Source organism: Cervus canadensis, chromosome 33, assembly GCF_019320065.1.
Source record: "Cervus canadensis isolate Bull #8, Minnesota chromosome 33, ASM1932006v1, whole genome shotgun sequence".
Lineage (NCBI taxonomy): Eukaryota > Metazoa > Chordata > Mammalia > Artiodactyla > Cervidae > Cervus > Cervus canadensis.
Window position 1 is genome coordinate 2,117,754 of NC_057418.1, and position 15,177 is coordinate 2,132,930.

At 36.7% G+C, this 15,177-nt stretch overlaps 1 protein-coding gene across 2 annotated transcripts in view; it reads right to left on the reverse strand.

Moving 5' to 3' along the window:
• Nucleotides 1–15,177, reverse strand: part of THEMIS (thymocyte selection associated) — a 190,451-nt gene that overhangs the window by 151,014 nt on the left and 24,260 nt on the right. For both annotated transcript variants that reach the window (XM_043457407.1, XM_043457406.1), the window contains exon 2: nt 2,415–2,573. In XM_043457407.1, coding sequence (XP_043313342.1) covers nt 2,415–2,573 — 159 coding nt within the window. The remainder of the gene's footprint in view (nt 1–2,414; nt 2,574–15,177) is intronic.

Sequence of the window (15,177 nt, forward strand, 5' to 3'; positions counted from 1 at the left end):
TTGGACTATAAAGAAAGCTGAGCACCGAAGAATTGATGCTTTTGAACTGTGGTGTTGGAGAAGACTCTTGAGAGTCCCTTGGACTGCAAGGAGATCCAACCAGTCCATCCTAAAGGAGATCAGTCCTGGGTGTTCATTGGAAGGACTGATGTTGAAGCTGAAACTGCAATACTTTGGCCACCTGATGCAAAGAGGTGACTCATTTGAAAAGACCCTGATGCTGGGAAAGATTGAAGGTGGAAGGAGAAGGAGACGACAGAGGATGAGATGGCTGGATGGCATCACCAACTCAATGGACATGAGTTTGGGTAAACTCTGGGAGTTGGTGATGGACAAGGAGGCCTGGCGTGCTGCAGTTCATGGGGTCACAAAGAGTCAGACACGACTGAGCGACTGAACTGAACCAAGGAGTAAGAAACAGATATATATGGGAGCCAAATTTTTTATACCATTGAAATTAGATTGGCTAATCCAAACTAGATTGCTAAAAATTAAGACATTAATTGTAATCCTAAGACTAATACTGAAAAAAAATCACTAAATATACCCACATATATTTAGATATTTGTTTTAAAAGCACCAGACTTCTTGTTTCTAGTCTGGCATACAAGGAATTTGGAAGATATCCCTCTGTCGTAAAGAAAAGTGAAATCTGAACAAACTGAAAAAATCAATGACTGTTCTTAGGTACATCAGAGAAGTGAGATCAGAGGACAAAATACTGCCTCCAAAACTGGAGGGACAGACAGGGAGGTACCAAGAATCACAATTTACTGGAGAAGAAACTGCTGCAAAAGCCAGTACCAGCGTAGACAAATCTGAACTGCAATCAACAAATTGCTGGAGGCTTAACGTGGACAAGTGTGACTGTAAAAAACCTCAAGGGAGATCTAGTCATAGGGAGGGACCACAGTTTTTTAAGTTCTACCACCAAAAACTCAACCTAGCTCTCACAGTGTTTAATCAAAGAAAAATCCCCTCATGCTTCTCATAGAGGGAAGGTAGAAAAACCCGTTTTGAAACAGGCCAGAGCATTCTGTTCTTAATCAGTGCTTTATCAAGACTCATTGACTCGGAGGGATGAAAATACACAGCTAACACCCACTCTAGCCTTCCACTTCGGGAAAATACACAACAAAGCCCACTCTCGCCTTTCCACTTGGGGAAAGGGAAATACCCAGCTTTGGCCTGCACTGGTCCTCCACGACGGAGAAGGGAAATACCCAACTCCAACCCACTCTAGCCATACTGCCCCAACTAAGGATGCGGGGAACAGGACCAAGAAGCACTCGTGAAGTTCACAATTCAGAGGCACAAATTCACAAAAATATTATAATCACAGGACTAGTGAACGTTTCCACCCCTGCCACACCTCACTGCCACATTGCGTGCATGCATGCCAAGTCTTTTCAGTTGTGTCCAACTCTGAGACCCTATGGACGGTAGTCCACCAGGCTTCTCTGTCCATGGGATTCTCCAGGCAAGAATACTGGAGTGTTTTGCCATGACCTCCTCCAGGGGTCTTCCCAACCCAGGGATCAAACCTATGTCTCTGATGTCTCCTGTATGGGTTTTTTTCTCAGGCAGAGTTCACCAAACTATAGTTCACAGGTCAAAATCTGCCAACCCCCTGATTTTGAAATAAATTTCTATGGAACCACAACCACGTTCACTGGTTCAAGTAGTGTCTATAGCGACTTTCATGTAACAACATCAGAGTGGAGTAGTTGTTATGAAGACCATTTGGCAAGTGAAGTCTTAAATATTTACCTCCTGGTCCTTTATAAAAAAAAAACCTGCCAACTCTGTTCTAAAGAATAAGACAAATAAAGAAATCACTAATTACTATCCAATAAGGTGTATAGTATGGTGCCCAAGATACTATGGTAACATAAAAGAGTGATATCTAGATTGAATTATAAAGTCAGCAAAAGTTTCCTAGGAGACATAATATCTGAGATAATTTTTGAAGATAGCGTTAACTAGACAAAGAAGAGCAGCCAAGCTTTGTCAGTGAGGCCAGCAAATGAAGGTTAGCAGTAATCCAGGGAGTTAGGAATAAGGAGTGCAAATATGTTTAAGAAAGATTAATTAGTTCTACATAAATTATGAAAATACATCTTTAATTTCTTCATTCCTACTACCTAGCACAGCTAATGGTGCATATAGTTGAACTCACAAATATCTCGTAGCAGAAAATATTAATTCCTAAGTAAAATATGTTTACTGAAAAGGTGAGAATATTTGCCTTCTATTAGTCCTTAAAAATCACTGAACTTTAAGACTCCAGTTTTTCACCCACTACCCTAGAATAAAACAAAAAATACCATTTTTTCATTGTTTTCAGTTATAGAAATTATATAACATTTAACAATACAGTTTTACAAATGAGAAATTGTTGCAAAATACTGTACCTGGAAAATTCATAGGCAGTTCAAATGATTTTGGAGACACACAACCTTCAACCTGCTCACAAATTTCAGCCATGATTTTCTTAATTTTGAGGTCAGTAATTTTAATCACTTCCCCTGTTGACAAACAGCACTCATCTCCGAACATTTCATAAATAGAACCTGAAAAGAAGAAGAAAAAGAGAATTCAATAATGAAGACCAAAGTAGGAGTCAAAAGTCTCATACGAAGCATTTTTATTCAGTTCTTCTCTTAGACATCTGCTAAACAGGAATTTAATCAAGCTTGGCAAAATGTACAGCATGTACTAGGAAAAATATTAGATTTTTCACTTCATCCACTGGGCAAAGTGTAAGCAATCTTATTTTTGCTATTATTGTAAATTGAATTTATGGTTTCTTCAGTACCTTTAGCTCATCTTTCCAAGGTCAAGCTCAGCCATGTCTTCCCCTGCTGGAATTTATGATCTTTTTTTGCTAGGTCACAGAGTGAAACCCACATGAGTCAATAATGATCTAAGTTAATACTGCAAACAAGGTTGTAATACCATCTAACCTCCAAAGACAGAGGATTTGTATACCTGGGCTTCATATTAAGAGCATTGCATCTATTTAAAATACCTAGTTCTTTTCATCATCATGAATATAACATTTTGCCCACTTTTTCTCTTGTTTTTGACAAGCTGAAAACAATTCTCAATATCTGATGGCAACAGGGGGCAGATCAGTCCAGAGAAACTGAAAAACTTCATTTTAGTTCAGGATTTCAGTCTCCTTCCTAAGAGACCTTTTACCATAGACGTCAACGCTGAATTTCTCATCTCTTTAATTTTTCTTTTATATCTCCTGGTAGAAAGACATTGAACAGTGAAACTTAAAGATGAGCAACAGGAAACAGGAGAAGCAAAAGTTCTGGATAACCTACCCTCAATAGAAAGGAAACAACCCCCAAACTACATCTCTGTGATACTGTCACTTTACAATAAAACAGGAAACTAGAGGTTGATATAAATAAACATTGCAGAACTGTGGTATTTTTAAATATATCAATTTTCTTACCTCCAATATGATTTAAACCCTCTTTACTACATTAAAATACGAACAATAAGAGCATACAATTTTAGGTTAGTTGGTTGGTTTTCTGAATTTTTCTCTGCTGAGACCCCCTCCTCACAGATATAGCAGGTATCTAAAACATTTTTACAGCATTAATGGTTATCATGAAAGCTATTAAGCCCAGCATTTAATCTAGGTCTATCCTGTAGCTCAAACTGTAAAGAATCTGCCTGCAATGCAGGAGACCCAGATTCAATCCTTGGATCAAGAAGATCCTCTGCAGAAGGAAATGGCATTTAATCTAGCTTTAAACAGTTCTGTGATTGTATCAGTCTCAACAGGGAGCAGGGGACATATGCAAATCAGAATGATTTAAGGAGGTTTTATACAATTCATGAGGTTCTCACAGCAAGTATTCTGGGGTGGTCTGCCATTCCCTCCTCCAGTGGCTCACGTTTTGTCGGAACTCTCTACTATGACCCTGTCCTTCTTGGGTGACCTTACACAGCATGACTGATGTGTGCAATGGATGCAATAGACATGAACTTGGGCAATGGACACTGTTGCAATGGACATGAACTTGGGCAAACTTCGGGAGATGGTGAGGGACGGAGAGGCCTGGTGTGCTGTGTCCATGGGGTGGCAAAGGGTCAGACACAACTGGGCGACTGAACAACAACAAGGAGGTTTTTAACAAAGCGGCAATTTACACACAGGCACAGCCAGTTCTAGGAAATACAAGAACATAAATGTCCTGATCCCACTCTTTCTCCATTGGATCATAAGCCAGTGCACCCCAGTTCAGCCAGAAGCTAGAGGACAGTGAGCTGCTGACTCCACAGGAGTCAGCCTTCCAGGCAGAGTGGAAATGAAATCTAGCACACCAATCTTATGGTCCAAAAATGAGGGTCATTTTTGCAGGTAAGCTAGTGTATGCGCTCCTCGTATACGTCTAAACCTTGCTTCTTTTCTCACACTATTCCCTTAACTACATACACATATGTTCATTACTTTTCATTAACTTCAATACGTTGTGTTGTTGGCCATCTCAAATCCCTCATGGAACACACTGGGATATTAAATAATAATAAATCCACAGTGACATTTTCTTCCAGTGAGCTCAGAATAGTTATTTTCTGATTCTCATTTGGCAATTAATCTCACAGTAGCATTTTACTTTTACAGTATTATCTCATCCTGTACTTAACTTTTTATGACTTTAGTTTCTATTACTCCCAATTTAATTTTAAGCTTCATGAAAAAAATACTGCATTATATTACTGTGTATCTACCAACACATCAACCACCCTTCCTCACTGATTGAGCAATCTTTAATGAACACTTACTATGTGTCAGACATTGTAATTGGCAGTAATTTAATTTGGCATTTAATTGGCAGTAATCTAATTGACATTGTAATTAGAGATATAGAGGCTTCCCAGGTGGCTCAGTGGTAAAGAGTTCCTTTGTCAATGCAGGAGCTGCAGGAGACGTGGGTTTGATCTCTGAGTCAGAAAGATCCCCTGGAGGAAGAAATGGCAATCCACTCCAGTATTCTTGCTGGGATAATGCCATGGACAGAGGAGACAGTGGCTTACAGTCCATAGGGTCACAAAGAGTCAAACATGGCTGAAGAAACTGAGAACCCATGCATGCATTAGAGGTCCCACACGTATGTTTTCTCCATAGAAGCACTGTTTTGAAGAGAAGAGACAAGTAAGCAAACAATTGCCGCAGATTATGAGAATGCTATAATACAGAAAATACAGGGCATTGTGGGAGTAAATTGGCAACATTTAACTAAGCAATTACATGGTAGAGAGCTTAGAGGAAGAATTATGGAGGAGACAACAGCCTAGCTGAGTTTTAAAGGAAACCTCACAAGATGTTAAGGCAGGAGAGGATATAGTATTTGAAAAGGCAGTGAAGTGTGAAAGAGTCTGATGCATTCTGGAAACTTCACATAATATTTTATGTCTCAAATATAAGTAAGAAGTAGGAACTGGTAAGAAAGGAGATGGGAGAATTAGAGGGAATCCAGATCATGCAGTGTGTTTATAAAATTACCAGTAGACAACAACAACAAAACAATTAGTCTGAAGCAACCTCAGAGTCAGAGAATTTACATTTTCAGTTTTCAGGGTTCAGGAACTAATACCAAGTTAATGAGAGGTCATACATATCTAGGCATATCCAAAGTGTGGACTGCTGCATCACCTGGGAGCTTGTTAGGATCTTAGCCAGACCCCAGACCTGCTGAATCAGAACCTGCATTTTTAACAAGATCCCCAGATGATTCATAAGTACATTAAGGTCTGGAAAGCACTGGTCTAGACAGCAAATGTATAACTGAAATAGTCTCTGTTCTGAGGTTGTAGCAAAACTCAGCAGAGAGAAGGACGTCAGGTAGAGGAAGCATTCAGCATCACTGAGGCTGTGTCAGTGGGGATTAGGAAAGGGAAGGATTTAAAAGAGCAAAGTGACACGGTGAGAGTTTTGTCACATGAAATAGAATGTAATTTGATCTTTCCCATTTCAGCAGAAGTCTGTTTGGCTTAATTTCAGCGCAATGAATGTCTAATTGCAGATGTAATGTACAGCAGACTGACTCACTTGGAATGCCAGCTCTTTTTCAAAGGTTCCACTGGAATTCAGAATTAAAAGATGAGCTTATGTGAGATTACATATCAACTCACAGGGGACAGAAGTCAAAATCTAAGAGAAAATTGTGAGTTTTTGTCACCATACAAAAACCTTTTGCTACTTCAGGTCTCATTCTAATCATCCCTCTTCTTTTGAAAAAAGAAACCCCGCCTCTTTTTTTTCAGTCATGCAAGGAAAAGAACCTCATGAGAATGTTAATCTTTAATATTTGCCTTTAATTCTTTGTGACTTGCAATATTCTCTAAGTAAGAAAGCTATGAACTCATTTTTAATTAAGGGAGAAGTCAGTGATACCCAACTCTAGAAAGTTATGTCCATGATAGGTGACAGGAAATACAGCAAATCACAAACTCCTGAAACTTGAAGAGTTCTTGTACATTGTTACCATTATTATGTCTCTTAAAATACATTTTTCCTCAGTGAAAATATAAAATGGTTAATTTAAAAAACAGCCAACATTCATAATCTCAGAACAAGCACATTATAATATGCCTAATTGCCTTCAAAAAATTGCTGAGATGTGTGTCTGAATAATGTGTTGTGTGTACATAGATATAAAAATAGTTTTCATTTCATTTTTAACCACAAGACATGCATTTTCAATATGCAAATCTCAAATCTATTAAATCTTTACCGACTGATTCTTTCCAAGTCAGAGCATATGTATTCAGGATAATGCCAAACATCAGAGAAAGCTGGAACAAAGCAGCCTGTTTTCAGTGATCAAACATTGCCCCTGAAGGCTGTAATGAGAGAGTCATGTGCCTTTGAAATCAACTGTTCTGTAATGCTACTTTGCTCAATAAAAATGACACATTAGTATCCTTTTATGAGCCCATCCCTTATTTGACAATCCACATAAGCAATGTTGGGATCACACAGAAAAAAAAAAAAATGGTTCCAAAGATTTTCTTCCTTTTCTTTTACAAAGTTGAAAACGTGTGGCAGTCGGGCAAGAGGAAGCTTATTACAGGCCTTTTTGCCCTTTACTCAGCATGTACTCATTCGCTCCATTCCCCTGCCATCACTTCTCAGCCCTGCCATGCCAACCACTCATTCCATCATCAGTCTGCTGAAGTTCAACCAATCCTAAAAATTTAGCTCATGTTCATTGTCTTCTTCAAAGCCTTCCTTTATTCCCACCTAAGTAAGAATTAATTCTTTTCTCTAATAGTACTTTGCATGTGATCATTATCACAGCCTATGATTGTGGTATTATTTTCTGACCAATGATATTATATATATACATTAGAATTTGCTATGCCTTCCTAAAGAAAAGACACCATCTTAACTATATTTATACCAATCCTCACATGTGCACAGATAATTGCACCTTTTTTGTTGATTAGTATTTAGATCCGTAGTGAATGTTAAATTATAACTTAGCTATACTGTAAAATGACAACAAATTACTGAGAATAGAGTAGAAGTCTTTCTCCATCAACAGTTTAAAACATAGCTAACCCAAGGCTTTGGCATGGGTTATATCTCTAATAACAAATGTACAAGCATATGTGAGATTAGCTGGTCACCTTGTGAATTCCCTAGACAACGAACATTAAGGGCAAGTAATTCTACAATATGAATCTCTGGGGCTAAATTTTCTATTTTTCCATTATGTTTATCATTTTTATATTGCTGGACTTGAGGATGAGGTTCATAAAATGGTCTAAGTTTGATTTAATTTACTCTCTAAAGTCAGACTGATATCGTATGACACTATCTATAGATTGGGCTTGCCAGTAGAGATTTATCATTTCTACTCATAAACAGTTGTGATTATTCTTTGTTATTATACTTACATAGCCAGTCTTCCATAAGGAGACTGTCTCCATCCCCCGTATGGCATAGACAAAGTCATTCCCACCCACGACATGAAGAATATATCTAAAAATAGATGAACTTGATATATGAATGTAGTTTGCAAATAAAGAAGCTTGCAGCTTTACTAGGGATGGATTCTACCAGCTGGATATCAGGTATATCTGAGAGGTGTACCACTCATAGGTATATCAGAATATTGATAAGAAATGACCTTTCAAGGTCAGAGAGACTCTCATTCCTTCTGCCGAACTATCAATATGAAGAGGGCAAAACAGTGGCACCAGGTATTAAGGCAAATGATGACCGACACCAAAGACAGCAAAGGCATAATCTCTCTTACTTCTACCAACATGGGGTTTTTTTCTGGTGAATTTTAGGTTTAAGTGTTAACTGAGAAATCAAGTTTAAAGACAGAAATATGCTAGAAACTATAGTGAATGTTGGTGAGTCTTAAAAAGTCTGAACATGGAAGCAATGAAAACCACAATAGGTTGAAAATGATGGAATCCAAGAGTGAATAAAGCAGATTAAAATCATACTGAGGCCAGAAAATGTCCAACTTTTCAACTACTCTGAGTGAAATATGCAGCATTTAGACAATCAGGTTTTAGTAGTTGATGGAGAAAGATTCACAGTGTCATGCACCAGCTAAAAATTTAAAATTTGTTTAATGGTAGAATCAATTTATTAGATTAAATAAAATTGTGCTTAGAGGGTTTGCAAGTTGCTGTAACCATAGAAGTCATCATCATGGCTCTTTGTGGCAACAAATATAAGAACAGCGGGAATCAGGGTGTATGAAATGAGTATCCCTACTACATATCTATGAAACATTTCCCTATGATGATGGAGCAAATCAGTGATTTGTATCTCCCAATATTATTATTGACCAAATAATCCCCTGGCTTTACCCAGATTTTAATTATCAAAATTACATCATAAATAATGTTGTAATCATATGTTCATATAATTATATGAACAATGTTGCACTGAGAGTTGGTTTATTATCTTAGGAATGACTTGATTTCAAGTACATTTTATATACTTCAATATATTTGCCTATGTATTATATCCTAAATGTTAAATAAAACTGCTGTAGTTCTCCATAGCCATTTAAAATCATAAATTTGTTCTCCATATCGCACTTAATGAATATCAATACATTGGTTTAATTGTTTATACATGGGCTCCAATGTACTATAATGTGTTTACTCCATGCATACAAGATAAAATTTCACTATATTATAAATTTTCCCTAAGTTCATTAGCACTGAATACTTCATTAACTATTTTACTTATAAAATATGAATTTTGAAATTGCTTTATATCCATGGAATTAAGTAATAAAGATATATATGCTTGAATTTAAACACCTTTATTTTTTATTTTATTTTTATAATAATTCATTTGTATTAAATTACCTATCTATAATGGATTGGGAAAAGAAACTGACCCTTCACTGCAGGTAGTTTGAGAAGCACTTCTCTAAACTGTTAAGTACAAATATGACCAAGTCAGTCTGTGCAGGAAACCAGGATGTAGTCTCAGGGAGTTAGAGAAAATTTTGAATATACTAGAAAAGGGAAAGTTATAATGTAATACACAAAATCAGTATTATTAACTCATTTATCTCAATATCACCAGTGACCTGAGTGCCCTGACTAAAAGACACAGGAATTTTAATCAACTTGACGGTAATAGTTCTAATTGCAAACTTTCACGCTGGCATTCTGATTTGTACATTATACTCTTCTGAGTTGTATGAGACAGTGCTTGAACCTAACTGAACCTGGACATTTTGAACTGCTGCATCCACACAGCTAAGGAACAAAGCCAGGAGCACGTGAAATCCCCTAAGAGATGAATTTTGTGAGTTCTATCTAACTAGTGTGCCAGGTATTCTCAATGAGAGAGATGGCAAATATCTAAACTATATTCTTCCATTCTCCCTTCCCATCAATAATCATCCATGGCACATTTCCAGCTGAATCAAATGAGGCCTAATAATCCACCTCAACATAAATTTCCAAGTGACTATCAATCAATTGAAGACAGCATGCCAGGTATAAATTATTCTGAGCCCAGTCCTGTACTATGACTTTTCTTGCTTTCTTTAAGCCCCCTTGGGAGATATTTATTTTTAAAGATTTTAATTGTCAGGTCTGGCTAATTTACTCTCAAAGGCTTAGTTAAAAGAAATCTGGCAGAAGAATACAGAGTCTCCATCCATCATTTTTTCTCAGGTAGCCGCCTGAATTAAGGCATAAAACATCTAACTTGATAATAATCACAACTATATATAGCCCAATGGCAGCCATAGGATGACTTTCAATTTCATTTATATTTCTAAGCCAAGTGCCATTATTTCTAACGATCTCTTGAATCACTAGTCTTAGTGTCAGGAGCTTAAATAGCATCACATCCTACTAATATATTAAAATGACTTAGTCTCTACCAACTGGTTGTCTAAACTATATTTGAATACTTTCAATGGTGGAATTCCAATTATTTTAGTGTGACACTTGGTGTGCATGCATGCTCTTGAGAAATTCTTGTTGTGAAAAGTTCTGCATTTTAAGTGTAATATGTGTTCCTATAGGGTATAGAGACACTGAGAACTATGCTTATCCTTGGAATCACAGAAAACAGTTATTTAACTCTCATATATAGCAGCCTTAAAATGTCTGAAGAAAGCCATAACCCATTGTTCTTTAAAGCAAATCAATCTGTCCAATGATTGAAATCTGTTCAGGGCCCCTGCTTACAGCATAGGCTGCCCATTATAAAAGGACCTGAAGCACAGCTTACTTGGATGTCAATGGCATTGCTGCTGTTCCGCACCAAGCTATCATGCCCCTCAAAAACACACATACCACTGACTGCTCCGGAAGAGGTTTGATAGTGCCCGTGGGGATGTTCTAACATGGCTGCTTCAGCACCGACCGCCATGTTTGAATTTCAACCAGTGAGAAAGAGAGATGAAGAGAAGGAAACATTCTCTTTGTTTCAGTAGCATGCAGTAGAAATTTCAAATGTCAAAAACTATCTCAGTCCATTAGCTGAAACCTAATCAAGTGGCTACTTTAAGCTTCAGGAGACCGGTGCAGCATCTTTAACCAGGCAGCTGTGTTCACAGCTGAAATCTCTGTTGCCATAGAAGACCAAGAGAACAGATACAGTTACCGGGACAGTTAATAGTCTCTCAAATGGTAAGGAAAATTTATGTATATTTCAGGATTTAAATTAGGCTTCATGTGCCTATAAAACTTACATTGTCTTATGAAGAAAAAAATACCAAAGATAGGTTTGTTGCTGGGGTTGAGACTGAAGGATTAAATTTCAGGGTTGAACTTTATCTCTATTAAGTGATACAACTGTTGAATACACACATGCAAAACTTCCTCTCTCTACTCATTCCTAGGCATTTAACTAGGTAAAACTCACAGATAAAAATGCCTTCTCTAGAGTCAGTCAGTGTCAAAAGCAGAACCTACATTTGATAAATATGTGACTTCAGGCAATATCTTCTGTAAAATGGGATAGTACCTCAATTTCTTTATCTTTAAAATGAGAATAGCAATTTTACCTCTGATAGTTGCTTTGAGGATCAAAGTATAAAATCAATTTTTAAGTTTACAACCCAGAATCTGGCACCTATTTAGGGCTCAATAGACTGAGCGACTGAACTAAACTGAACTGAAACATTAGCCATCATTGACGTCATTATTATTTCATATGATGTTGTTTAAGACCAAATAACTCAATATAATGTTATACTATTGTAAACTGGTGTGATTTGCTTGGTTAAGATGAAAGATAAATGTCTTTCTGTAGATAGGGATGGGGGTCCTCCTGAATAAAAAATTTTTATTTTCTTGTCATTCTAAAAAGAGAAAATTATGAAAGTGAAAACAGAAACTTGAGAAGACGGACTTGGGCTGGGAATCAAGAAACATACATCAAAGATAAATTTCTTCCCACCCTGTACCAAGGAACCTTAGTTTGCCACAAATGGGTTACTAGTATGCTAGCATATTGAAATTCGTCTTCCTTGAGGTGATCAGCTAAGATGGGTCTGGGACGACTAGTGGCCTTGGCTGGTGGCTCTGGTTGAAAGTTACCTTGTCTGTTTACCCCATCCAGGCAAATACAGTTGACTCCTGAACATTGCTGGGGTTTGGGGTGCTTACCTTCCAGGTGGTTGGAAATCTGCCTATACTATACAGTAGCCCTCTGTATCTGTGGTTCCACATTAATCTAATTAACAAATTAACTGAATACATGCTATGTGCCAAGCAAAATAACTATGATGAGTACTACTGATATAATGGTGACCAAATGATGTGTGATCTTAACCTTCATGAAATATTTAATTACTGAAATAAAAGTCATTAATCAAAGAACCATACAAATATATGATTACAAAAAGATAATTACTATGAAAGAAAACAACATGTACTAGGAGAAAAGGCATGGGTTTGGGCTCCATGAATAGGACACCTGTACTACATTTATAAGACCATTTAACCAATATTTATTGAGTCCTAGGAGTATTTATCTCAAATTTATAGTAAAGTCTTATTAAGAGGTGCTTCAGCTGGGACTTCTGTTTCTGGAAAGATGAAGTAGACATACATTTTCCTAACCTCATATATTCCAGACTTGCAACTGAAGATGCTGGCAACCTAGAAATGCCAGTGGGTATAGACAAAAAAATATCCAATAAATTCTGTTCTCTCTAGGCAAAAAGTCAGGAAAGGAACAGCCTAGAAAAACAGAAAACTTTTTGACAGTGATCACTCTACTCAAGCCAAACACCACAGAAAAATGGTTAGTTTCACAACCACCTACACCAGAAAAGGCTGGGTAGAGTTGTTAGAATTGCACCCTCAATGAGTGGGATAAGACATTCACCCACCCTTTGCTGAGGTGGTGTCAGAAAAGGCAGAGTTGAGAGGTGGGACTTACATCTTTGTGAAACAGTAATAAATTCCCATTTTCTGTCAGGGAAACCAAGTGAGGAGTCTAGACTTCCAACACTACTCAGCAGTACTGAGGTACACTTGTTCCGCCCCCTTACAGGGAAGTCAGAGGATGTCAGAGAAACATGAGGATTTTCTCTCCTGCCCCATGTAATTAGGCACCACCCCACCACAAGAGACCATGACTCTCAAGAGGAATGAGGCACTGTTATCCCTCCTCTCAAGAGTGGTGTCAGTGAAAAACTCCTGAGAAGTCAGCCTCCCACTCTGACCAGCAGTAAGGGGGACCCTTTCTCCTTTGGGTGTCAAAAGTGGCTGAAAGGAGAACCCGGGCTTCTAACCCCACCTAGCAATAGTGAGGCAATGCATCTCATCCCCTGTTGGAGAAATAAAAAACAGAAACCAAACAGAAGACTAAATATATAACAGACTTAAGCTTTGATATAACAACAGTTACATTAAATGTAAATGGCCTAAATACATCAGTAAAAAGAGATTGATAGAGTGGAGTAAAAAAAAAAAAAAAAGACCCAAATATATGCTATACAAAATACTTACTTCAAATATAACAATATAGACAGGCTGGAAGAAAATGGATGGAAAGAGATATATCACGCAAAAACATATCAAAGGAAACCACGAGGAGCTATATTAACATCAAATACAGCAAACTTCAGATTGAAGAAAATTGCTAAGGACAGGGGTATATATTACATAATGATAAAATTGTCAATACACCAAGAAAATACAGCAATCTTAAATATGTATATATTAAACAATGGGGCTACAAAATATGTCAACAAAAACGGATTCAACTGAAAGGAGGAATAGACAAATCCACAATTATAGTTGGAAACTTCAACATCCATCACTCCACAACTGATAAAACATTAGATAGATTATCAGTAAGGATCAGGAATAGCAAGAAATCTAAACAACAGAACCTAATCAACTTTTATAGAAGATGATAACCAACACAGCAAATACACATTGCTTTCAAGTGCCCATCAGAATGGAGATATCCTGAGCCATGAAACAAACCTCAACAAATTTAAAGAACTGAATCATGGTATTCTCTGATTACAATGAATTAAACTAAAAATAAATAACAGAAAGATAACAAAAATCCTCCAAACACTTAAAAACCTAAATGCCATACCTCCAAATAATTTGCAGGCCTAAAGAAAATTGCAACATATCAAACCACAAATTTTGACAAGGATAAGGAAGTATCCTTATCCTAAATGCTGATATTAAATCCTAAATCCTAAATGCTGATATTAAAAAAGAGAAAAATCTCAAGTCAATATTCTAAGCTTTTCCATTAAGAACTTGGAAAGAAAAAAATAGAGAGAGAAAAATCAAGGAAACAAAGATGATTCCTTGAAGAGATCAATAAAGATTACAACCATTAGAAACTCTGAAAAAGAAAGAAGATACACATGACAAATAAGAGGAAAAAATGAGAAGATGTCACTGCAGACCCTCCAGACAGCAAAAAGAAAAAAAAAGATTCCTACAAACAACTTAACTTACATAATTCAACAACTAAGGTGAAGTGAACCAGTTCCTCAAAAACCACAATATACCACAACTCACCCAAAACAAAATAAATAATTGTTTCAGTTCTTTATTCTGATAATTGATTCATAATTACAAAGTCCTATAAAAGAAAACTCCAGCACCTGGTTGTTTCACTACAGAATTCTATCAAACTTAAAAGGAAGTATTTTCACCAATTCTACACAATCTCTTTCAGAAAGCAGAAGAGAGAATATGTACCAATTTATTTTATGATTCTAATACTACCAAAATCAGACAGACATCACAAGAAAGAAAACTGCAGACTAATACTTCTACCAAAGTATTGGTAGAATATTGTGTAAAGTATTGGTAGAAGTATTGTGTAAAAAAAAAATCATTCACAAAATTTTAGCTAATACAATACAGCAGTATATTTGAAAACTATATATCATAACCAAGTGTGGTTAATCCCAAAGATACAAGGTTGGTTCAAATATTCAGAACCAATCAGTGCAATCCTCTATATTGTTAGGCTAGAGAAGGAAAAGCATATGACCAAATAAATTGATGTAGAAAAAGCATTTGAAAATTTAACACACATTTGAAATAATTTTAATATAAAGAACTCTATGTAAAAGCCAATGTGAAAAAGATGAAAAGACAAGCTACAGATTAGAGGAAAATATTTCAATCCATGTATATAGAATTTACAGAGAA